Below are 27,516 nucleotides of genomic sequence, written 5' to 3'. Positions count from 1 at the left end.
AATTGGTTGGGGCAAGCAAGCCATGTCCTGGCACTGTGCACATCCGGGGCAGAAAGAACGACAGTCACACTTCGCAACACTCTCCGGTTTCCCAGCTCGGAAACGTTCAGACGTTATCGTGTCATTTTGGTGTGTTTTGGAAATATTGAGATTTAGTCTAAATTATAATTTCGGCATCTACATATATGTTTTTTGTGCCTGTTTTGTTTAGTAAACTCTTTAAATCAAAGATTGTTTATAAAGCCATTCAGCAGGTATCAGGAATGACTTTCCTTCGTCCTGTAACGACAGATAGATAACAGGCTCATAGTTGATAACCATCTAATGGATGATAAGTAACAATGTGTATAGCGACTTGGTCTAGCCAACGGACATTGACTTGGAATTACAACAAATCAATACATGTAAAGGCATATCACATATAAATACACCCCCCACATAATTATATATATAACTATATAATGATATATATAACTATATATAACTATATATAACTATATATATAACTATATAACTATATATACATACATATACACACGTTACATCAATATGTCACACTGAACAACCATCTAAACATGTATGGCACGGTAGGTCTGGCATCAATTCTTGTATATTTCCAAGGCGTGGTTCAGTTCAACAAATCTTCTCTACCTAGGTAAGGTCTGGCACCGTTTCGTAGTTGTAGGACACATGCCTCTACCCAGGCTTGCACCTTCTTAAAAAGTCAATGGCCTTATAAATGGTAGGGTGGCTCTCGGCAAACACATCACTCACTTCACGATGTCACCCCTCTGCATGATTTGTTGTCTTTGAACCTTCGGTCCCCCCAATTGATATTGTAGATGGTGATTAGATCACCATATTGTTGGCATTACTTGATGTTGCAGGTAGTGGTTAGATCACAGTAAAGTTGATATTACTTGATGTTGCAAGAAGTAATTAGATCACCATATATAATGTTGGTATTACGTAATATTGGAGATGGTGATTTGATCACTATAGTGTTGATATTCCTTGATGTTGCAGATAGAGGTCAGATCACTGCAATGTTGGTATTACTTGATGCTGCAGGTGGTGATTAAATCACTATAATATTGTAGGCATCAATACGTAATGTTCTAGGTATTGATTAGATTACTATAATGTTGGCATTACCTGATGTTGTACGTAGTGATTAAATCACTATAATGTTGTCAATACGTAATGCTCTCGGTAGTGATTAGATATGATTTAGTCACCATAATGTTGTAGGTATCAATACGCAATACTCTAGGTAGTGATTAGTTCACAATAATGCTGGTAGTGATTAGTTCACAATAATGCTGGTAGTGATTAGTTCACAATAATGCTGGTAGTGATTAGTTCACAATAATGCTGGTAGTGATTAGTTCACAATAATGCTGTCAATAGCGGATAGGCCAGAACTTTCTAGAGAAACTATAACAATCTTAGCGCGCCGAATATACGCCAGTAATTACAAGCTGAAATCAGTATCCGGTATTCAACAAGGATCAGGCCACCACATCCTGTATCCCTGGGATAATTAACTAAGGCGTTACAACACAAAGAGTGTTATGCCGGTCTCAAGTAGGCTCTCCAGATGAAAGTACGAGGTTGGGCACTGAGAGAGGCAACAGAGTAGACCCATGCATGTTCATTATAATGTCTACCAGTTTTGTTTGCTCTTTAATGACATGATCCACATTTATTCCACTTTATTGACGATCCTACATGCACATCAGAACACTGATTAAGATTTCCCATCCCTGTTGGGTTAGCCCATGTTTTAGCTGTGTCATCGACTCTGTTCTCATGGGTTTTCAAGTGTGTTGGACTAACATCTAATATTGAAATAAACATATGTCACAAAGGAGCAGAAAATTATGTTTAAGTATAATTTGATAAATGGAGCCTGTAGATGTTCTTCTAAATGGTGGTAATCTAGATTCGTAGGCATACTAAACCGCACCCCCGTCTGTGATATAAACGCCTCCGTGGTATAGTGGCTGGAGCGTATGCCCGGAGTGCGGAAGGTCGCGGGTTAGATCCCCGGCCGTGTCGTACCAAAAGACGTTAAAGTATGATACTTGTTGGTCCCTGCCTGGAGCTCGACATTAATTGGTACATCGACAAGTGTTCAGCTCGGAGTCAGTATAATGTATCTGAGTGGAGTATTCATGCGTAACTGCAGCATAGTACATCGGTGAACTAACACCATAAAACCAGCTGAAGTCTGCAGCAAGCAGCCACACATGCACACGCATGTACAGCTTCATATGAGTGAAAATCTATTAACTATGACGTTAAACCCCATTTCGACTTACCTCCCCTGACTGTCATACTGGTCACTCACTCATGGTATATGGTTAGTTAGGCTCGTGTCGCAGTCACCTCGACATATGTTCCAACCTTTGACAATAAATGACGTTTACCGGAAACACCACATTCTTCATAATAAAATTTCGTGACTAAAACAAAGGTTGATGTCTTTGTGAAATGACATTGAATCACTACTTTCTCTTATGATTTGTAACTTGAATCTATATGGATCCCCGATGTTGAGAAATGTTGCTTTGGATTACAAATATAAGTACAACTTTATCGGCATTTTTTGATTCAGTGTAAAATACAGCTGTGTAAGTATGTCTGCTTGTGGCATTTCCCATCGGCTCCACTGACCGAATGTCACAGGTATTGACCCAGAGCACAGAACAGCAATACCATTCCGCAGGAGACGTAGTACAAACGTGTGGCCAAGGTGTGTTACTATTTTAGGTGTATGTTACATAAAAACCCATGCGAATTTTATGGTGTTCCCTTATGGTTAAGTTATTTATCACCTATGTGCATGTGTATTTTTCCCCTACATGCCCCTGTTTTTTGCTCCTTTGCACTAAATCACTGATATAAGATCTAATGACAGGTTTGTAATCAGAGTATGGGATCAAAAGTGGTGCGTGTTGTGTAGTTCCTCATAAGGGAAATCGGCCATTGTGTTACCACAAATTCCACAATGGCTGGGTAACCTGCACAGGACGATGACGCACTGGCCAGTAGCAGGATCATTATATAATTCAATGATGTCGACGCAGAAACAGGTGAAGTTTCAAAGGACCCAAGACGAAGTCTTAAACCTTGATACTTTTCCACAATCAAGTTTCGAGCGGACTATTGATCTAACGAGTTTTAGCAGGGTAGCTTGATCCCCTTGCCACTTTAATGTTATTACACGACTTTCAAGAATTTAAGGAATATATTTTTCAGGCAATTCATATGGGAAGAAAAGTGAAATAGGAGTCTAAAATTAGACCTAAGGACTTGGGCGCTTTCACAGCTTTGATGGGAGTCTCATTTAAACATAGATTTGGTCATTTATGCGGTATATTTTTATGGCAGAAATGTACACGCTTTGTTATTTATTTTAAAAAATATAAAGCAATTTCCAAGACACCATTTATTTATTTTGTTTAATCACAACTACAGTTGCCATTCAATAGCATACATATTTTTTCAGCGAAAAGAAACGTTAAAATCACCCACAAAAAGTGATCCATCCATTGAATAATTAATAAAGTTTGATAAAACATTTGATCTTGATGCTAATCAATATGAAAGGCACAAGCTGCTGTGTTGCACGCCCTGATCATGATTGTAACGATCAGAGAAGGTTGTTTGTTGAAAATTGTGATATATATATTTAAAATGTGATAAGCGACAGCTCAGACCAAGGTCATGTAAATCCTTTAAAATGTCATGTTCCAGGTGGTCTCGCATGCTTTCTCGAGATCAATGGATATCGATACTGCATGTTGTTTAGTTAATATACCATTATTTGTTTAGTTACCATACCACAATTATTAAAGGATTCTAAAGGTACCAAATGATCAATGCTACTTCCATTTTTCCTGAAAACACATGGAATATTTGTTATGAAGTTATTGGTTTCAAAATACCAAGATCTACTATTTATCCTTCGTTCCATGGTTTTGCTCACACAGCTGGTTGGACCAAGTTTGATACTGGTACTACAGTGGAATTACACCATGAAGGAGGAAAATTTCTAAACGTCCATATCAGATCAGATATGTCCATAAGTGTCCCTAGACATGATTTAGGGAATATTTCATCACTAGCTACAGTAGCTTTGGGGAAGAATGCATGTAGCTCATGCAATAACACTTTTCATACTTTTTCACACTGGAAAAGTGCGTCCTTAAAAATGATACCATATGCACAAATGGGTACAGTTTGTTTTGCAGCTTTGGGTAGGTGCATTCACACGCAAGTAAAAATGGCAGCACCTGTGTATGCGGAAGTGAAGAGCCCTGTGAATTTCTTGGCATGTCATATCATATATTATATATATTATATATATTATATGGTGAAAATATAATGATAATTATAGACGGCTTGATTAACTCGTAAATTTCAGTCAGAGTACATCACCGAAGCTTTTAGAAATTGTAAACTACCATTACTTTTCTTCACCTGTGTTCTGAAGCATTTGTTGCCTGTGACATTTTGACCCGTTAGTGCACTTATAATTGCTCTTTCAGACTTTATGTATATCCAGAATGGCGAGATATCCTACTTCATCACGGTACATGTATACATAGGGTCTTAGATTATCATCAGATTTTGTGAGCTGGTTTCTTTTGGCAAGCAATGAAAGGAATGAAGTATCATTTTACCAGTAATTTTAAGATGCTTCTGTGAAAGATCAAAGGCGCCGACAATACTTTATCAGACGATAATGTGCACTTTTTGCATTACGTCACAATGTGTTGACGTCGCTGCGCCATTCCAGTCTGCCCCCTCGTAATCGAACTTTTTTGCATTACGTCACAAGGTCAGTTGCCATCGCCTCGTGCAGCCTCCCACAGTAAACTGCTTCGTCGCATCCCGTTTCTTGGTTTGCAGTTGCACCACACAGCCAACATCACTGTGGAAACATTACGTTTATGTTTTCCGAAGGATAAAATGTCTCATAGTTCGACTCAAAATCTTACAGAGTCACGGTAATGTTGGCAATGTTTACATTCCCATAATGCAATCGTGGAATGTCGCTTGACTTGTCAGCTTCCTCTGAATGTACTGATCTAAACTTTCGTTGGTAGTAGAAATGAGGCGGTCATATTGCCTTGTATGGTTTAAGAGAATCACGGATGTAATTAAAATGATCTAGAGAAGATATTTAACCCGAACATAAACCATCACCAAAGTGTTCATCAGTTGTTTTTCTAATAACGTTTGCCTTAACGTAGGGGGCTGACACGTCAAAAGAACAGCGCGTCAGTTAGCCCTGTGCGAGGATTCTTAATTTAGGTCACAGACACCGTCGTTTGTTTTCTGCCATAGATTAATCGAAATTAGGCTTAGAAGTTATTGAATATGGCATCTCAGAAAAGAAATACAGTTCGATCTACCACCATGTATAGTGTAATAAAGCTCACTTTCGCCCTGAACTATTATAACGTTAAAGCACTCGGACGCAAGTATAATAGTTCAGGGCGAAATAGTGCTTTATTACACTATACATGGTGGTAGAACGAACTGTATTTCTTAACTAGGGCCCGTGTAGATAACTTAAGTAATGGAAGTTCCTATGGTCCCTAGTATCGCGTTCTATCATTAGTTGTGGTGATCTATAGCCCATTTATATTTTTGTCTTGGTCTCATTTAATGATATCGTTTTATGACTACCTGGAAGTTTTTACCTTCTCTCTGATACTATATTTTCACTGTTCTTCGTCAACATTTGTTTGGTAAATATTAAGTTATTGTATCATAAATGATTGTGTTCATCACTGTATGGCTGAAACATTGCCGATGTGACAATACATATAAGTTCTCTCTCTCACTCATTATTTAAACTAGCACAATAATTGATTCTTAAGAATTATGTCAAGATTATGTAACACTATCCGCCATGATATTGCTGGGATATTCTTAAAGCGGCGTAAAAGACTACTCATTCATTCACTGAGGTATCTGCAGAGTGTTCTGAAACAGAATCGCAATCACTGTGCCAGTGCCACAGCCCATAACACCCACAATGTTGTCTTGCCCATAACACCCACTATGTTGTCTGGGCCAGTCGTTAAGATGCAAAGATTGTCGACGGCTTCTTGACAAAGGCATGATCAATCCTAGATACTTGTTGCTATATTCTCGCATGATCGCTGCAGAGGACACCCCAACTGCGCTTCACACATAGTACCCTTTGTACCGAAACTTCTCCCACGCTCATCATTCGGCGACAATAAGTGAAGACCCAATCTGTTGATATAATGTATGTAGCTTTATAAGCACACTATTACTAGTTTTATATAACGTCAAAGATGAAATATTGCCCACGTTAGACTGTAACTATCTCACTCAACGTGAAAGCACATGTGTCTTTCTTCTTTGACTTCAATAAATCTGGACAGAAACATACCAAATCACAACCCACATGGAGATTTAATAATCTTTATTCCATCAATGACAGGCAGCCATCTACGAGAATTTCAGTCCTAAGATCAGCCATGTTCTGAGGATAAGTGTTTTCTCCTATATTTTACCGACAATGAGGCCAACAGATGATACATGACCACCGTCGCCTTGAAAGGTCGTGTTGACGTTGTTTGTTGCTCGGACTTGTGATTCGGGGACCATGAACACCCACACGTTCCATTTTGTTTTTCCGTCGGTCTTCATAGAATCAAAGAGCATGTAGCTTGATGACAGCGTGTGGCCATTGAACACAACTGCCTTCGGTTTTGCGTCAGCATTCAAATTTCTGCTAACTCCCACCCTAAGATGCGCAGAACTGTAACCAGAGCTTGGAAGACGGATGGTTGTCTGAGCATGACCATGGCTGATAGGGATGACCATGTCTTTGCCATAGTATGTGCGTTGGTTGCACGTGGGCATTCTGCCAAAGTTGTAGTTGGTTTTAAATGTGTAGAAGCATGTTGATGATCCAGGCAGACCCACGGAGCCATGATCCTTAGATATGTTGAAATGGTAGTTGAGATGAATTGCTGGATTACTGTTTTCGAAAAGAACGCATGTTCGTTCGCCTGTGGGAGGATTCATCCAGCTTTTGGAGAAGTCAAGTTGTACATTTTGCCAATTTCTATCATAGTTGTGAAGAAGAACTACCACCTCTTTGGTGAGAGGGTTTGCCAGAGCCAGGGGTGCAATTACTCTTTCTTGTTCATTGTATTGACTTGAAACACGGAGAAACTTGTGGTTATAAACGAAGTTTGTCCAAAACGTGAAATATTTCGTCATGTTAAGAGCATGACCGTCTTTGGTAAATAAGGAATTCCTTAGGGTGGGATGACCCGGATATTGAACTTTTCCGTGAAGAAAAACTAGAACTATTTCGATAAACTCCCTCAAGTTCAGGAAAGTAAACATGAAACCGTTGGGTTGATAAATGGTCTCAAAGTCAATGATTCCATTTTCGAAACCGTCGGGAAGTCCGAAAACATTTCCTCTACCAAATTCACTGACAACTAACGGAACATTTTTGCCTTTCTTGAGATGGGAGTAATTCTCCACCATGTCAATAGAGGCGACCAGACGAGCTTCGTTGATGCCAAAACGTGAATAGTTTCCACCTGACACCCGCAGATAATTGTAGGAATGGAAAGAGAAAAAGTCCAAATGATCAAGCGTCATGTCCATAAACTTCGCAGTTCTTTTCCAATAGCTGAAGTTATTTTCATCTGCTTGTCGTAAGGCCATACTGGTGTATGTTGGTCCGGGAACTTTCATTCCAAATCGTGATTTCAGCTTCTTGGCAACAGAGTTGTGAAAATCTATATTTGTTTGTTGGTCAATAATCTTTTCGACCCAATCAGGTTCATTGATGACTTCAAATGTGTAAGGAAGGCGTCCTCCTGTGTAGTCCTTAGCACTCTGAACCATTAGCGACACAAATTCTGATGCAGCATCAACGTTGTTTGGGAACTGACCTTGATGACGTGATTTATTCATCCAGTCGGGCCAGTTCAGTCCTGTACAGAAGAGCGTGAGAGAAAAGGAAAGTCAAACATTAGTCAAACGGAGAGACAGACACTCCTGGAGTTCCTCAAGCTCTGTACATGATGAAAGTATAGGTCAGCATTGTATATAACAGCTTTGCAAAACGTTTACAAAAGAGAAATGAGAAAGTGATTCTTTAGTGAACTTTGTTGTATATTTAGTTGTGTGCATATGATAGGCATTACTAATATCTAGTACATGATGTTCATGGTCTATATAATGCTGATATACAGCATAGTCTTTCGTCATATTCAGTTCCATCATACCTGCCACAATCAACCGCATATTTGATATCACTCCATTTGAACCTTGATATAGCAATTCTTAAATGCACAGGATATCCCAACACAAATATCTTTCAAAATTGAACAAAGTTTCATACTCGTTATATAATATGTATTTAAGAGATTCACTAATTGATGAGTACCAAGATTGTTGTAAGCTATCACCTAGCCTGTTTTTGAATAGATAACAAAATATTTAACATTTCCAATTTCTTGTTTTTTTCCAAGCATAGCCAAACCCATATTGGAATAGTAAATGTCCGTTTTGAGACCCATGTATCACAGCCAAAGCTACGCCCACGCCCAAATTACATATATGTGGGAGACTTTTGTATCATATCAGCGGCAGTATTAAAAACATTGAATCTAAACCTTGATATAGCAATCTAAAATGCATAGGATATCACAACGCAATGATCTTTCAACATCTAAAAAAAGTTTGATACTACTTATATAATAACCATTCCAGAGATTCGACCCGTGAAGGTCCCGGATAGAATAGGCCTTCAGCAACCCATGCTTGCCAGAAAAGGCGACTAAAGTTGTCGTAAGAGGCGACTAACGGGATCGGGTGGTCAGGATTGATGACTTGGTTGACACATGTCATTGGTTCCCAAGTGCGCAGTTTATGCTGTTGATCACTGGATTGTCTGGTCCAGACTCGACTATTTACAGACCGCCGCCATATAGCTGAATAGTGCTGATTGCGGCGTAAAACTAAACTCACTCCCTTCACGAGATTCACTAACTGGTGATTGTGCAAAGTTATCGCCTAACAAAATTACTAAACTGTCACAAAATTTTTGTACCATACAATGTGAAAATGGGCTATAGATCGCCAGCAACTGAAGGTAGATCACCACACTAGGGACCATGAGAACTTAGGGGACATTGGCTTCCTGCAAGGACCCCACCCTCGTTTACTCCATCCCTTGAGCTGTAAGCAGTTTTGAAAAATCTACCCAGACACCCAGACATTAAAAAGACACATATTTTACGATTGAAAAAGGAAGAAGAATCTAATCATAAGGGATAAGTATTTTACAGGTATAACAATGAAGGACCTTTTTAACACATTTAGCTCTCATTTAATTATTGTTTTTGATTTTAAAAGAAATTGATTTTACGACTGAATTTTGATTATTATGTTTTGTAGATAGTTGCATTTTAATTATTGGTAGTTTAGATTAGTAACTTGAATTGTTAGTGGCTGTACCCTCAAAGGGGTTTGAAGTATTGTAAAATTATTGTCCTCCTGTGAGGGTACGTAAGTCCCAAAACATTGCATGTACTTTTAGATTTTCCACTGTTTTTAATCGTAGTATATGTGTATATTTAATTCTTGGGTAGATGTGAATAGATTGCTAACATCTGAAAGGATGGTGTAAATCCAGCTAGGGTCCATGCAGGAAGGAAAGGTACTTTAGTCCCCATGGTCCCTAGTATGGTGACATAGGAACCCGATATCGCACTGTAGGTTAAACATAGACCATAGATATACACTCACGTCATATATATTAATAGAGTAAAGGAGCAGCAGCTGCCATATTGGATTTTCGTGCCGACATCGACTCGCTCCGATTTCAAGCTGAAATGTACGCTAAGAATTCGGTGACATTCAAAACTATGCACACGTACCTCTCAATTATACACGTCCCCACACATCCTGCCTGATTTCCACGACATAACACCCATTTTATTAACTTTAATACGTCTTCAAACTCGAAAATCAAACCAAAACACCTCTAGGGTGAACGTTATCCCGCGATATCTGGTTCCTGTGTATGGTGATCTACCTTTAGTTGTCGGCAATCTATAGCCTGTTTTTATATTGTATTGTCCGAATCGTGATATTCGTTTTAACTTTTCACGCTAGTTTTAATTCCATTTGTGATATTCTAGTTGTTTTACTGTCCTTTGTTGACAGTTTTTATGACATACATATATCCCATTTCAGTGGTAAATATTCTTGTGACGATATGGCTGAAATATTGCCGAAGTGACGTTAAATATTACTCCCTCACTCACTCACTCACTCGTCCACATTGCATTCAGACCACCCAGCTGTTTAACATGGGTACCTGAAAAGTGTTAATCTTTGTCTTAACGTAGGGGGCTGACACGTTAAAAGAACAGCGCGTCAGTTAGCCCTGTGCGAGGATTCTTAATTTAGGTCACAGACACCGTCGTTTGTTTTCTGCCACAGATTAATCGAAATTAGGCTTAGAAGTTATTGAATATGGCATCTCAGAAAAGAAATACAGTTCGTTCTACCACCATGTATAGTGTAATAAAGCACACTTTCGCCCTGAACTATTATAACGTTAAAGCACTCGGACGCGAGCGTCCTCCCGATCGTGCTTTAGCTATAATAGTTCAGGGCGAAAGTGTGCTTTATTACACAATACATGGTGGTAGAACGAACTGTATTTCTTAAATACTCCATACTTGTTTTAAACGTGAAAAGTGCGTCCTATATAAATGGGATAATGTGCATATAGGTGGACTTAAATTAGGTGATATATTATGCTTAGGCTGGGTAAATCAACCTCTTAAATCTTAAAATTGAAATCTTTTCATTTGGAAGCGTTAAAACCAAGCTGCAGCTGATGCTGTAATTGTTCCGATTCCTTATCCTTTACGTGACCATACCTACCCTTTATATTATCGACCAATTTCACTAATTAGCTGCGTTTGCAAAGCCATGAAACGCATGATCAGTAATTGATTAGTTGGGCACTTAGACACCAATAATCTACTTGCTGGCATACAATGTGGTTTACGTAAAAACAGAAGTAAAGATTTACATGATGTTGTATGACATACCAACAAATATTCGCCCAAGGCCCTTCACTTCCTCCAGATGTGCGTATGAATGCAAATACCTAACACGGTAAAATAACCTTGTACCCATGGTTTTCATATGTGATGAACTACAGAGGACTTATTTATCAACTGCAATTTTTAGGTCATCAGAAAACATATAAAATAATAACATATAAAAGCCAGTTTGATTGAATTTATGAAAGCTTCAAAATTAAAAGAGTCAATTTTAAGATTTAACAGGTTCATCTCCCAGCACCTAAGCCTAATACACTACCTAATTTCAGGTCACTTATTTGCATATCGTCTTATTTTTTGGACGGTACTTTAGTGGAAAACTGAGTATGGAAACATCATGTTGAACAACGAAAGTTTTAAACACATCCTAATGAACTTACATAGTTACAATAGGGACCAATAAAATAAAATCGTCAAACGTCACACGTGACCGAATAGGCAGGTGAACTACCCCGTCACTGGAAGTGGCCATGCTTAAGAAAATTAAATTTTACAAGTGAATGGTTCAACCACCCAACTATGTACTCAGCTTCATTCACTCTCAGCTTCATTTACTCTATACTGAAAGTTTCTATCTTCAACAATAGAAGAGAAACACGTTTCTTGAAGTACTCATCAGAAAAAAATGGGACGATATGCATAAATGGGTTAAACTGGTACAGGAGATAAAATCTTCAATAACTCTGCGTTGGTGTTTGTACTTGTATTTCCCCGTAGATGGTTGTGCCCGATCAAATCGCCGACGGTAATAGGAGGGCTTAGGTAGCTGGTCATTCTGGCTCTGAAGATCAGATATCAGTCTGAGATAGGTTTCATGTTTGAAGAAAGCTGACAGTTTGAAATATTGGATTAATAACTGTAAATTATATACATCATTCATAAGCCCATCACAATTTCATTGTATCACAGTTGAGGACGTTATGTCTTCAGAGGATGTGACCCAAGCAATGGGTCACACCGTGGCTTTGGCAGGACACATCTATGTCATCAAGGGATCCATACTTATTGAAGATTTAGTTATGGTTATTCGCCGATTTCGGGTTTCTTTGTAAAAGTTTCACTGTTTTGTTTTGATTTTGGGGGTTTCTTGGTAGCTCACTTCGACGATAATATCATATATGGCATAAGCTGCAATATATATGACATCGTTGAGGTTTTGAAGGGTTCTAATGGAAATAGATACATAAACATAATGTTTATGTTTCTGTTGAAGGTAGATACCATTGAAGGAATAGGATTTAGTAGTACTGTTTACTTGTAATGAGTAGAGACCAGAAATATCAATTGATATTTTAAGAGTGCTTCAATGCTCAAAACATATTATGGCAGATATATGTTTCCACTTCCTCATAAAGGGATCAATTACTTTTCGTAGCTATGTATTTTTCTGTCGTATATATATCATTTTATATATCCCCTAAAGAAAGGGCATGTTCATTAATACTTGAAACATAAACTAATCTTTTTGCTACAAACATGATAAGATTAAGTATTTTATTGTTTGAGCACACGCCAAACATCATAATTTTGCAAATGAAACATTACATTGGAGGAGGGTATTTGAAACATTACATTGGAGGAGGGTATTTGAAACATTACATTGGAGGAGGGTATTTAATAAATGTTGAACATAATGCTAAACGTTTTTAACTAAATGACAGTTGAAATATAATATATGATGTTTCTTCTGAGGTATTTTTTTAAAAACAAAATACATGTATCATTATCAACTAGCTTCATCCCCAATAGTTCTTTCTTTATACATATTATTCTGTAAATAAATATGAACTGAAGGTCTAAGCTTATAGTCATTTGTATAGTTTTTGCAGTTGGCTTAACATGTAGTTCTGAGTTGGTTGACCGTTTCTGATATGCACATGTATCTATGTCTTCGACAGGAGGACAATTTTGGACGAGTCTGTGGTTTGTGAACTACAGATCACTTTGCGGAGGCTTGGACTGGACTTCAGCAGACAGTAATGTAGGATCAGAAGTCTTAGTCCACTTGTAATCCGTATAGCAACCCAAAGAATTACAAGAAAATTGTTTTGGTTTGGGGGGCCTGTAGAAATGCAGAAACTGTGTTGGTACTGGTTTTTCTCGTGACAGAAAAACCTCGGAAATGGTATTTTAAGCTGATGCCTAAAATGTGAAAATTTGGAATGAAGTTTCCAAGAGGGACAATCATTGGAAGAAGATAGTAGTTACCAGAACTACCGACACAGGTATGAGGTTTGTTACAAAAATAACTGGCTTCAAACTTTGCAGCACATTTGGGACATGCAGCCTGACTGGCAAGACGTTAAACCGTCACCATACTTTTAGCAGGTATGGCACCACAAGGTTTTGGGGACAAATGTAACGACCTTAGGGTAGCACTATATTGCTTTTCGTGATTTGGGATCGAACGGCAGACACAAGATGAGTACATATGTATTATTGTTTCTTGCAGAGAAACATTTGACAAGATGACCGAAGTGACAAAACCCTTTCCACATTCGTAGGAAATCTCTGACAAAAGTCGATTGTACAATTGTAACTATACCATCGTAGAAAATATTAGGCAGCTGTAAAAAATATCATGTACTTAGATTTAATCCGATTTTGTCATTGTCACTGTCATTGTCATTGTCATTGCTTATTTTTGCCATATATTCAGAGAAGAAAGTCAACTGTTTGGCCAGATAATATAATTTTATAATCATGGCATGTAGGTACTGTCTGGGAAGAAGTGATTCCAAATGAAGATGAAGTAGAGAAAATCAAATCTTGGTCTTTGTAATATAATTTAATGCATTTTACATGGGATTGGAAGCCATAGTAATATACCTGTTTACACAGAACTCCTTTATAGATTGTTACTTGTAACACACGTCTACAAATGTCAGCAAACATCTTCTGCAGGATATATATGTCGTAGATTCCCAGGGATGGAACAATGCCTAACTGGGTATGTACACATCTTGATCACTGCTATGTAATGGTGCCTCGTCATGAAAAAGAAACAGTCATTTCTAAGAGGACCAAACGGAATGAAGTTGTCTGTTCACAATTAGAGTGAGTGAGTATGGTTTTGCGCCGCTTTTAGCAATATTCCTTCTGCGTTATCCCGGGAGATACAGTGAACAGCCTTCACACCCATGTGGGAGAATCGAACCAAACCTTTGTCGTCACGAGCTATCAGTTGGGAATAATATCACATACGTTATGATAACATTCAACCTTACACGCATGGAAACAGATTAGTGTTGTGTGTTTTAAAATCCGAGATCTAAGGTACTATTTAATACAACCTGGAATCACTATGCAGGGAAAATGATTGTGACTGTAAGACTTTAAAACACATACTTTCACTATACTTCTTATCAGGTAGTATTTACCTGTCTTATTTGGAAGACAAAATGTAAGCTGTAATGTTGATGTTTTGATCACTACTGAATTTTCAAATAAGTAGTTTCACTCACACAAACTGTCACTCGTGTAAAACTAATTGTTGACTGACTGATGGGTCCCTAAGGGTTTCCTGCAAAAATAATTTTTGTACAATGTTCTCTCTCTACCGAATATTTCTGGGAAAGTCTTTTCAATATAAATGTGAAAGGTTGGTTTCTTCAATGATTGTCTAACGAGCTACAGCTCTAAACTTCTCAGCTCTCACATAGTTTTGGCAGTAGCAAAGAATTTGATTTCACCATTTGCCTGGGCGACGACAGTTATGCCGGAGTCTCCAACAACTGCTGCCTGGGGTTCATGAAGGCCGTCTCGTCGACTAAAAAGCTCCCCTTGGTGAATACCGTCACCGGAAATGACGTGTATCTTAGAAGATGTCTTGTCGACGAGTAGTGTACGACCTTGTGTGTCAGTGGTGACACTGACACCCCCCTTCACTTCCTGAGCTTTGGAAGGCTGGTATGTGTAAAGGATATCTCCTGTCATGTTGATGCAGGTCAGTACATTTCGTCCTGGACACAGAAGTATAAGATCGCCGCTTGGGGACAATGTGAGGTCAAGTGGTATTCGATGAAACTTATCTCTGTCCAATGATACTCTATTGAGGATGTCCCCATTGCAAGAAATGACGTCGATAGAAAGTACATCAGGGGCAGATAATCCAACTGTGGCCAGAACCTGCTCAGAGGATGAAGCCAGACTGAAGTAACTCTTCCGAGTCTTTATTTTACCAGTGAGGTGTAAAGTTCCTCCGACGGTGACAAACGCAAACTCCCTTGACTTCGGAAGCGTAAGGACCGCCTCTGTCTGCGACACAAGTGCTATAGAGTGAGGACAATCACCAAGATCTACTTCAGACACTAGCTTTCCACGAGGTGTGAACTTCTTAAGGCGTTTGTTCCTGAAGTGGACATCCATGATGACTACGTCTCCAGATCTCAGAAGGAGGATGCCTCTTATGTCTGTCTTCATTGTGTCGTTCCTAGATCGTCCTGAGAAGGAAGACACAAGTCGTGTCCGGGGTGTTCTCCTTGTTGAAACTGGAGTCTTCCTCGGGGAGGATAGCCCTTTAGAGGGTACGGATGCTTTTGTCGGAGGAAGAGCCAAAGCAGCCTCAGGTTTTGTCTTAAGTGATGGTTTTCCTGACTTTACAACTCTAACTTCACCCAGTGAGGGCAAAGAACGAAGTGAATCAACGCTCCTTCTATCATGAATGAACTTCATCTGCATTGCGTCTCTAGCCTGATTGACCACTGGTACCTGTTTGTTGAGGATGTGGATCTGTTTGGCGATGTTGTCGAAATTGTTTAGGACGTCCACCTCCGAGCCATACATCAGAAGTTGGTCTAGGAATTTTTCAGACTTATAGAGAGAATTGACCCGGACGTCACCATTCAGAACACGCTCGGAAATGTTTTCTCGTTGTTTCTCGTACATTGCCTCAACCTCTGCAACGAGTTTGTTTCGTTTCTCCAGAACGAGGTCCATCATGGCCTTTACATGGTCAGATATATCTTCCAAAACCTCATCTCGAGATTTGGTCAGACTTTCAAGATGTTCCTGGGAGGTTTTAGAAAGGTTCTGGGCTGACTGACGAAAAGATGTAATACTATCCTTTGCAACAGTGATGTCTTTCTTGAGGTCAGTGAAAATCTTATCGGCTTTTTGTATCTGTTTACAACCAGCATGTTTCACAGCTGTGCAAGTTTCGCAGACAAATTTCTTACACTTCAAACAAACCATTGACAAAGGTTTTCCCTTGTGGTCACCACAATCAAGTGGTCCTCGTTTCGGCCTCAAAAGTTTATCAAGACCTTCGTTTTCAAGATATTCAATGCTGACAGTATGATGATCCCGTGAAGCCTTGCTCCGGCCATGGACGCGTTCACACTCTTCACACAATGCTTCCAGGCATTCCTTACACCAGCTTACTGCCTCCACAAGAACATGTTCTTGCTTGCATATGTCACAGGCTTTCTCACTCTGTCTCGTCTCAGAGATCCTTAACAGACTAACGATGAAATGGTTGGCCACGAAAGTCTCCATCCACTGTTCGACAGATAACCCACTGACCTCTGATTTTGTGTCTTGACCACAGAGTGGACAATTGAAAGTCCCTTTGACCATTGTTTGGCGGATGTAGAGACCAAGGCAGGATCGGCAGAATGTGTGTAGACAGGGGAGTGTTCTCGGTTCCCGGAATTTCTCCACACATAATGTACATGTGAAAATGTCGTCAGCTAGCTGGCTCATGCTAGCCATGTTGAGTGCCACTTGGCAAGGTGTATAAGCAAGGGGGCTAAGCAAGGGGACGGGGAGGCTGTCTGAATAAGGAGGTTGAACACGATCATGGAGCAGGAGATGGAGCAAAGAAGCTAAGGAAGATGACCGAACAAAAAACCCCTAAATAACGAAGCTGAACAAGAAAGCCTAGCAAGACGGTGGAGCAAGGCAACGGAGCAAAGAGTAAGCACCAGGGAGCTGATCAAGAAGTTGGAGCAAGAGAGATCAAGTTGGCAGACAGAAAGTTCATCAAGAAGCCTGGGAAAGACTTCAAACAAGAGATAAATTGGGCTAATATCTAGGATGTAGAAATAAACAGATCGAGACTTTGACCAAAGAGACTGTGACAGTTGCCGGTTCAGGGCAACGTATCAAGGACATTTGCCAGGCAAGCATGAGAATTCTGAAAGGGCATGACGCAATCAAGGATATAGGACAAAACGTTTAGCAGGGAATACACGAACAAGGCAAATGCAAAGTCAAAGTTGAAGACAGTGAGCGACAGCGTATGTTTGTTTGTAGTGGCTGGCATAAAAAGAGGCAGAGAAAACAGAATATCCTGACAACATGTGAATTGTACTCACATAGACAGTCACATATCCTGATATCCTCACATATCCATAGTCACAATTCACATATCCTCACAGTGTCACAGCGTCCCGTGCATACAGGAAATAGTCGACATAAGCGGCCACTCTAAATAATCGTTTCATCAAACACTTGCAGGATCACTTGACCCACTCCATACATCTTTCTCCAAGGAAGGACACACATTATATTCTGACCACCAACAGGGTGGCATCCATTGGATCCTTACCATCCTTGCCATGTCCATTAGCTACAAGAACACATTCGAGTTTCAATGTTCACACCTCTCACTACGTTTAGGCAGTTACAACTAATTAAACCGTTTCATAAACCAGACTGAGTGGTATAAAGGGGAGGCCTTTTTTCTCTCGCTATAGCGAAATTGTTTGACTAGTGAGGGTTGTTACATACCAATGGGATGAGTAGTGTGTATGAGTGCGTGAGTGTGAGTGAGTGAGTGAGTGAGTGTGTGTGTATGAAGGGGAGAGCAGAGGAGAGAGTGACGCTAGACACTAACCACATAGAGGGCCAACGGGGATTCGAACACTATCTCAAGGTGCTTAGCGTCAGTGTCAGCTCTGCACAAGAAAGACATACCGCAGGAAATCACGTGCTATGTTTCTAATTCCATCTAGGACAAACGCCAGATCAAATCAAACCACGGCAGTGACAGAATCGGCTGTTAATATTTTCATAATGATAATGCTAATAATAATATAAGCCCATAGAAACGCGTTTCACAACATCTCCAGCATGTATTTTAATGTGTTGTAACACACGTATTCAATTTGGATTACAGTCGTCCTGACTCTACACACCTGATATGCTTTCCTAATACAGGATGATCTGTTTTTGTCGGTGAGGGGACAATAGTTTTATCAACTGCTCTTGAGGACAATGTCAAACATTGACTATGAACAAAGGGTCCAAAACATTAGTTCGTTATAACCGTCGATCATTACGTTTGAAAATCGAACATATTCGACGATAACAAAATACCATTTCTTCTGTTAACCCAGTAAAGTATTTACCATATGTCATAACGAATACAATGCGGCGTAAAAAAAATCACGCTCATAACAAATATCTATGAATTGGTTTCAGCATTATTATGATGCGCTTTGATTAGGTAGTTCGTTTCTGGTATTCCGCTGATTTTGTTTTTAAATCTCAAGACAATATTTGCCATGAAAGTTTGTTCCAACAACACATATTTCCTTGTTGTGCCCTATCTGCTTGTTGACTCCCGCGTGATTGCTACTGTATAGAAGTGTTAAGATAACACTGTGATAGATGTGAACATGAGCTGTATCACTGACACCGTCTTTGTCACGCCAATCCTTACCTCCCTAACTACACAAACAACGACCTACATGTGTGAGTGAACAGTTTGTGGAAGGAATAGTGTGTTGTTTGATCCAGCTTATAAATGGCCACAGCTGGAACAGCGCAGTCATTAAAGGAAGACGAAAAGGGTAGTTCTAGAGTAACTCCTTACCGTGATGATATGCACCCATGGGATATGTGCGTAATATGTTCGGTATATCGTATATATTGGCTGTGAGTGTGAAAGATGGGTGGTACTTCTAATATACTGACCGTGTTTAAGATGGGTGAGACGTCACATATATTGACAGTATGTGTGGAAAACAGATGGGACATAGTATATATTGACAGTATGTGTGGAAAACAGATGGGACATAGTATATATTGACAGTATGTGTGGAAAACAGATGGGACATAGTTTATATTGACTATGTGCGTGAAGGATGGTGTGACTTTATGCATATTGACAGTACATGTCAAAGATGGGTGGGGCATCGAATACATTGACAGAATATATCAAAGTCGACGCCTCACATCGTATGTATTGACAGTATGTGTGGAAAACGGATGGGACATCGTATACATTGACAGTATGTGTCAAAAATGGGTGGGAGATCGTATATATTAACAGTATATGTTAGGGTCTTCAGCGGGTTAGGGTCTTCAGCGGTCAGGTTCGCTGACCTGATTGATATAATTATGTCATCATTTTCCAGTTGTTCAGGATTTAAGCACCTGCTGCAAATCTCTGAACACTCTGGTCCAGATTCAGTTATTTACAGACCGCCTCCATGTAACTAGAATGTCTTTGTTACCTTTTAAATAACAAACAAAAATCAAAACAATGCGACGTTAAGAGAAATAACTATGTATTTATTGATCCAATAATGATGTTTGAAGAATAAAAATAGTATTTGAGGCAAAGGAGTAGACACTTCATTCGACATATGATAAACCGTAAGACATCATAATGGTGACTGTTTTAACGTCAGTCAACCTGTATAAGTCCTCGTGTTCATTGTGATTTTGTTTGTTCTTATTTTTTTAATTCATTTTTTTTGCCAGTAACAGAAATTAGTAACATCACGTTTCAATGCGATACAATCTCATGTAACACTCGAAACACTAAAGAGGCCACACCTTTTCATGATAGAAGGATGCCGTAAAGTTAACTCTGTCATGTACATCATTACATTAAATACTGCTGTGGATCATGATATAAATGCCATTGGAAAGTATTGCTGTGGGCTGAGGTTGCTAACTCATATTTAAGTGGAAGACCATTATAGTTAGGTTGTTTCAAAGGTCACGAGTGGGGCATGGATCGATGTACCCGAGGGACCAGTGTACAGCGTATTTATCCTACCGAACACCTCAATGTTAATTTTCAATTGTTTGAAGTACGTAGTCATCGCTACATTTTGCAGACAAGAAAAACAGATTAAGAGTTATCGCCCTCCTATCGCTTTGCATTTGCAAAAATATCGGTCATTCCGTATGATGTAAATCCCGTGATTCAATAGTATGCGTGATAAAGAATTACTTCCACGAGGTACCAAATGATTTCGGCATTCCATGCAGGGTACATAGAAATGCTTCTTGAAAGCCACTGAAAATAACAGGTTGACACATGCCATCGGTTCCCATTTGCGCAGATCGATGCCCGTGATGTTGATCACTGGAGTGGCTGGTCCAGACTTGATTATTTACAGACCGCCGCTACATAGCTGAAATTTTGCTGTGTGCGGCGTAAAACTAAACCCACTCACTCATTCACTCACTGATAATAATAGAAGTGCGCTCAGTCAATCAGAAGCGACATTTATGTGTCAGGTTTGTAACAGAAAACTGTCGTCAAAAAGCGATGTATTAAGAAAACTAAGTAATGAAAATGGCTACAAGGTATGTCGGTGACAACTGTTGTCAAAAAGGGATGTACTAAGAAACTAAGTAACGAATATGGCTAGAAGGCATGTAAGTAACAACTGTTGTCAAAATGCGATGCATTAAGAAAGCCAAGTAACGAACATGGCAACTAGGTATGTAGGTGACAACTGTTGTCAAAAAACGATGTATTAAGGAAACTAAGTAAAGAACATGGCAACAAGGTATGTAACTGACAACTGTTGTCAAAAAACGATGTATTAAGAAAACCAAGTAACGAACATGGCAACAAGGTTTGTAGGTGACAACTGTCGTCAAAAAGGGATGTATTAAGAAAACCAAGTAACGGCCGTGACTACAAGGTATGCAACTGTACAAATGTGGTCACTGCTGTGTGGTTAAATGAAAATAATGAAAACAAACAGGAACTTCATTCTAAGTAAACTTAGACTCAGTGTTATTCGTTACATTCCTATACTGAATCTAACAAACCCTTGTAGGAGAGAGCATCTCAATAATTCTGAGACTAAATTTTACTTAGACAGGAATTGCTATGTATGCATGGTCATTGTTGGACATTTACTTGAAAGAACATGAACACGTGACATTGTCTTTAGGTACTTCTTCGCCATGGTCAGGTGAGTAATGAGTCATCACATGGAGTACTTACAACAAATCAACGTAATGTCAGATTTAATTATCAATGATAACAATAAGATGACAACAATAAGATGAAATTAACGGGAGAGAAGTCAATTAGGTACAACCCGGATGCAGTGATCGGCCTGGAACCAAATATCGCAAACATATGAGGAAGGCATTTACACGCTAACATAATCTGTGGTGAATGCTAATCGCTGATGCTGAGATGTGTCCAGGTCACGTGATGATGTCGGTATCCATAGTTACCAAAACGACTAGTTCACGACGACGGTGTTTTCATAGATATCCTCTGCGAAGAAAAACGGTGTCTCAGTTATGATAGTAAATTGCTGACAATATTTCTTTTTGTCGGAAAGAACCTGTCAGCCAAAGAACATGAGACATCAGCCAAAACGTGTGATCTGAGTAACAAACCGCCATTGTCCAGAACTGACCTCCCTTCCAACTTCCAGCTATGTAAGAGATACTTTTCAGGTCAGTTTTAATCTAATTAATCGTTGTAATTTTATGCAATGTTTTGAAAACAATAATTTGATCTAAAATGATTATCTGTATGTTTTAGAAATGTATCTGGAGTGATCGATAATACTGTGGCGGGATGGATGCATTCAGTGAGCAACAACGTTGCGCATCGACCATCACAACTGGGATACGACCCGTGTCCCTCTGTAGGATTTCCTATTGGCGCAAGAACATCAAAACAATTTCAAACAAGTAAAGATAAATCTATTCCTTTATAATTTTTCCTATCCACCATGTGCTTGTGCAAACAGAGAATGGCCTCTGTGCGGCTTGAAGGTAATGATACAGACAAAAAGTTCAAAAAGCACTAGCAAACTTCAGTTGTACAGACCAACCCCCAAAATGAAAATGACAAACGTGAAGACCTCGGTCATTTAGTATCTTGTGTACCCTTCTCGCGCAAGACACACAATCACCTGGTACTTGTCAGACACAGTTGTACTTCTTACTTGTCAGACACACAGATACCTGGTAAATGTCAGAGACACCTGGTACCTGAATATTTACAGAAGTCGTAGTGTGGTATTATGAAAAGTCTTCAGGTTGCTATGATGACAATGTCTGGAGGAGTTGAGTAAGTGCGTATAGTTTACGCCGGAGTTTACGTTGGTTAGCATTGTTATAATCAACCAGACAACCAAACCACCATTGTGGCCACCTTATCCCATCAGTCTATTATAATATACATTTACAAAACGATATGTTCATTACCATTGCTTGGGATAAATCCAAATGCAGTGCGTATTCTTAGAACCCCGAACATAAAACAAACACATTTAGAAAACTAACAGACAAAATACTCCCTAAAGCTGACATACTAGTCAGATTAATATAGTCTTCTTTAAGTTTGACTTATTAGCACGATCATTTCCTGGAAAAAAATGCACTGAATATTTGAGAAAACGAGTGTGGAGAATATGAACACCAGGTGTTCTCGTTAACGCTAGGCATAACCTGCTCCAATGGAATGTATGCGTGTTTGCGTGCGTGCGTATGTGTGTGTGTGTGTGTGTGTGTGTGTGTGTATGTAGATGCTATTATACCTCTACATGGCAGCCCCAGAGTCTCGTAATTCTGTTGACTTCCTCCATCATCTGTCCAGGGCGTCTGTGCAGCTCTTGTACACATGCAAAAACAAATGGGTATATTGATGGAACCATGTATTTAGATTCTCGTTTAGCAGACGTTAGTGAGTGAATGAGTGAGTGAGTTCTGTTTGACACAGCTTTTAGTAATACTGCAGCAATATCGCGGCGGGCGACAACAGAAATGGGCTTTGTATATTGTACGCATGATGGAAATCGAACGAACTCGGCGAACGTTTAACCTCTGGGCTACCCGATAGCCCCTATCAGACATTGTGAAATAAAATGTCAAATATATGCTTCGTAACTATGCATTAACCCTTTGTCGGTGTAAATAGGAACAGGTTACATGGACTGAAAATTTCTTTGCGAAGTGCAGATATTAATACCGTTATGATGCATCTACACCGAAAAGCTATATCCATTGTAATCAAGCAGAGATCAATCCATGCAATGTGTTCCTCTTCATTCTAAATGTCACTAACAAAAGTTCAGTCAGTCTTATAACTGTAAACAGAACAAAGGCTTCTACTTATTTACAAGTAAGCTATTGTTGTTGATATATAATACATCGTTATACATTTTAGAAAGACTTTTAAAATTGCTCGAAAATACATCGGTGAAATAAACAAATGTGCTGTAACTTAATTTGTGAGTGGACTGAAAAGGGAAAAGGGCAATATGGCTGAACTTTATGTTCCATTTAGGCATAAAGTCAATATAACTGTAAGTGTCTTTACCAGTTACACAGGTTAACTATTGAGGAAACAACTCTATCAATAAAAATGCACTTACCTCTGTGGATTCCTAGTAGCTGGAACGAAAACATAGTTGTCCCGGTCATATTCAGAGCAAAACGTTTTAATAATATTTTCAATACAGTTTGGGGAATTCTCTGATTTTATACATAGTATTGTTGATATTAATATAAGGTTGCGAGGTTGTCATAGACTTTCGAAAACTGACATATTGATCTGACCAGAATAGCCTTCTTTAAATTTGACTTATCAGCACGATCATTTCCCGAAAGAAACTGCATTGTGTATTTGACAAAACAGCGGTGAAGAATATATGACTGTATCACTGATAATCATTGATAACACCAGGTGTTGTCGGTAAGGCTAGGCATGACCTGCTCCAGTGGAATGTATCTATGCGTGCGTTACGTATGTATGTATGTATGTATGTATGTATGTATGTATGTATGTATGTATGTATGTATGTATGTATGTATGTATGTATGTATGTATGTATGTATGTATGTATGTATGTATGTATGTATGTATGTATGTATGTATGTATGTATGTATGTATGTATGTATGTATGTATGTATGTATGTATGTATGTATGTATGTATGTATGTATATGCTATACCTCTACATGGTAGTTCCAGAGCCTCGTAATTCTGTTGACTTCCTCCTTCATCTGCGCTGGGCGTCTGTGCAGCTCTTGTGCACATGCAAAATCAAATGGATATATTTTACAATTTGTTTTCATTGAACCGTGTATTTAGATTCTCGTTTAGCAGACATTAGTGAGTGAATGAGTGAGTGAGTTCTGTTTGACACCGCTTTTAGCAATACTGCAGCAATATCACGGCCGAGGACACCAGAAATGGGCTTTGCATATCGTACACTCGGCGTGTCGAGCTACTCCACCGCCCCTATCACATTGTGAGATAATAAGTCAAATATATGCTTCGTGGCTATGCATGAATCCTTTGCCGGTGTAAATAGGAACAGGTTACATGGACTGAAAATTTCTTTGCCATTGATGCGAAGTGCAGATATTAATACCGTTATGATGCATCTACACCGAAAAGCTATATCCATTGTAATCAAGAAGAGATCAATCCATACAATGTGTTCCTCTTCATTCTAAATGTCACTAACAAAAGTTCAGTCAGTTTTATAACTGTAAGCAGACAAATGTTTCTACTAATTTACAAGTAAGCTATTGTTGTTGATATGTAATACATCGTTATACATTTTAGAAAGACTTTTAAAATTGCTCGAAAATACATCGGTGAAATAAACAAATGTGCTGTAACTTTGTTTTTGTGTGGACTGAAAAGGGAAAAGGGCAATATGGCTGAACTTTATGTTCCATTTAGGCATAAAGTCAATATAACTGTAAGTATCTTTACAGTTACACAGGTTAACTATTGAGGAAACAACTCTATCAATAAAAATGCACTTACCTCTGTGGATTCCCAGTAGCTGGAACGAAAACATAGTTGTCCCGGTCATATTCAGAGCAATACTGCTTAGTAATAGAATTTGAGGTGTTCTCCTATTTTGTACATAGTGTAGCTGATATTAATGTAAGGTTGCGAGGTTGTCATATAAGGCAATGTTGTGTAGTGTGCGGCTATGTGGATATTTAATGTTATCCGATGTTATCAAGTTACACTACAAATACAGTTACGGTTTGCAGTGTTCATTCTCCTCATCTGGTAGGTAAGGATGATAAGGAAGATGATCAGTATAATGAGGATGCTAAGGCCACCAGTTCCTGTTGCTATGGCAATTAGTTTATAGTAGTTGGTAGAGCCATCGTTCCCGATTGAAGAGGAGGCTTGCACTGTGGCAGAACAGAAAGAATAGATCATCAAAATGAAGAAATGAATGTAATCTATTTGGAGATGTATGGGAAGATTTGTCTCAGATGTTTTACAATAGTCGCATGTTCTACACATTGTGCATGCACTCTGACAGCCAGAGTATCATTGCTTGCTTCCAGGTGTATCTCTGGCCTGTCTGGGGACATTCATGATTTATGTCATATGATTATATTGTTCATTGTCATTTACGAAAATATATTTGACATGTCTTCTGAGGAACCGTACTCTGTTTAAACATAGGTTGATGTGTTTTTCAAACCATCAAATAAAACATTATCCATAAAGTCCGTTTTGCTCAATGTCTAGACAGAGCACATGATATTTGGGCTAGGCACAGACAGTGATGCCTGTTTCAGTTTATGTCCCTTGACTATTGGTAGCGGGGCACGATAGGTTCCCCGAATCAGAAAATGAGACTTATTCAGAAACATTCGACAGGTGGATCTCCGGTGGATCTTATGTCAGATGCGAGATCCATGCTAATGTTTTGCAAGGTTTGAAATATAACCGCAGCATCAAACATTCACAGTACACAATGAGCAATATCATAAGACAAGTACACCCTGTGAATGTCATACAAATAATAATGGGAAAATTAAGAAATTCCTACCAAAGGAAGAGTCGTCTGTACAAATGTACAATTTCATATCTACGAATCAAAAGTGAAGTGTGTTCAAGAATAGCAAATATCCTCGACATGTATATTAATCCTTTGAAGACTGTACTGCGGCTTTAACTGTTTCAACCTTCATTGAACAAATCCAAGGTCAACGTCATATGACACTCTTCATGTAGAACATGCTCGACTGTTCCTCAAGGTTGTGATTTGTAAACAGTTAAGGTAGCTCAACCTGGAGGGAATGTTGCCTATCGCAAAGTGGAAATCATACATCCTCATGGAAATCTATAGCAAGAATAGCTAATTACCTTGGAGTTTAAACAGGCTACTTATGCCAAATGAATTATATTTTGATTTGCAAACCATCCACATTTGATGATCACCGGTCAGGTTAAAAGAGCATATTGTTCTGAATGCACCTATAATCTTTGTGTAAAATGGAGTATTGCTAAATCGCCACACAAAAACCAATTCCCTAATATCATCCAAGTGAGCAATAACATAATGTAAGCTGTCGCCCTTACATTTCACATTAACAGTTACTTCTGCCCGTTCAGGAGACATTATTTGTCCATGGTCAGCGATACAGGTCAGTTGCCCTTAGTCGGACTTTTCTACGTTACGTTTGAGGAATGTCGGCCCTGTACTTGTTTGTCAGTTGTGTGACCACAACACACTGCACACGAAGGTCGTCACCGACACCAGCATCAATGGTACCATTGTTTGGACATAAAGATGTGAGAGATATGAAGAGAATGTCATGGATCGCTTGTCAACATCTTTATTATGAGTAACACAACGTTTTGGAGTATATACTTACACCATCATCAGTCGAAAGCATCCTTGAAGGAATATGTCCATACTCCAAAACGTTGTGTTCCCTCGGTGTACATTTACAAATGTCTGATGTAGTGGTTCCTAGTTAGCTTAGTTGCTAATTATTGAAAATAGCATCGTGATTTACAAAATTAAATGTAGTAAAATGAAACATATGACATTTTTGTTGACATTTTGAGCACAGGTTTTTAAATTGGATATTGGAGCTGTAAACCTACTGCTACATGACCTCCAAAACGCCTATATTCGTGGTTTGACTTTAATATAACTCTGATGACTGATCTGTGAGCAGCATACCTTTGGCATTCATCTCACATTAAACACAAATTTACTCTTTAAAACGTAGGGGAACCTGATTTGGATAGAGTGTTATGAGTGTTTACAAACCACCCAAACACAGACATCTTATGAACGCACCTCCAGTAGTCGCATTGACGGGCATGGGGTGTCTTTAATTTCTTGATTTGGGTGGT

At 39.0% G+C, this 27,516-nt stretch overlaps 3 protein-coding genes across 3 annotated transcripts in view; all 3 read right to left on the bottom strand.

The window, feature by feature from the left end:
• Window positions 1-6,457: 6,457 nt before the first annotated feature.
• LOC137278494 (beta-porphyranase A-like) lies at window positions 6,458-17,759 on the bottom strand. The gene is made up of 2 exons (XM_067810852.1): window positions 17,480-17,759; window positions 6,458-8,009 (listed from the first exon to the last, which is right to left on the bottom strand). The coding sequence occupies exon 2, from the start codon at window positions 7,987-7,989 to the stop codon at window positions 6,553-6,555; it is 1,437 nt and encodes a 478-aa protein (XP_067666953.1). The 5' UTR covers window positions 7,990-8,009; window positions 17,480-17,759; the 3' UTR covers window positions 6,458-6,552.
• LOC137271862 (E3 ubiquitin-protein ligase TRIM56-like) lies at window positions 14,817-16,874 on the bottom strand. The gene has a single exon (XM_067804257.1). It carries the CDS (start codon window positions 16,872-16,874, stop codon window positions 14,817-14,819), a length of 2,058 nt encoding a protein of 685 aa, XP_067660358.1.
• Window positions 17,760-19,661: 1,902 nt separating the features above from the next.
• Window positions 19,662-27,516, bottom strand: part of LOC137278483 (scavenger receptor cysteine-rich type 1 protein M130-like) — a 34,286-nt gene continuing 26,431 nt past the window's right edge. Inside the window, exons 11-15 of the mRNA XM_067810841.1 lie at window positions 25,392-25,547; window positions 24,339-25,183; window positions 23,759-23,777; window positions 22,922-22,995; window positions 19,662-21,645 (exon numbers count right to left, since the gene is read on the bottom strand). Coding sequence (XP_067666942.1) covers window positions 25,161-25,183; window positions 25,392-25,547 — 179 coding nt within the window. The 3' untranslated portion in view covers window positions 19,662-21,645; window positions 22,922-22,995; window positions 23,759-23,777; window positions 24,339-25,160. The remainder of the gene's footprint in view (window positions 21,646-22,921; window positions 22,996-23,758; window positions 23,778-24,338; window positions 25,184-25,391; window positions 25,548-27,516) is intronic.

Source organism: Haliotis asinina, chromosome 1 (genome assembly GCF_037392515.1).
Source record: "Haliotis asinina isolate JCU_RB_2024 chromosome 1, JCU_Hal_asi_v2, whole genome shotgun sequence".
Taxonomy (NCBI): Eukaryota; Metazoa; Mollusca; class Gastropoda; order Lepetellida; family Haliotidae; genus Haliotis; species Haliotis asinina.
Note: the sequence above shows the minus strand (reverse complement) of the source record. Positions and strands in the feature narration are given on the sequence as shown.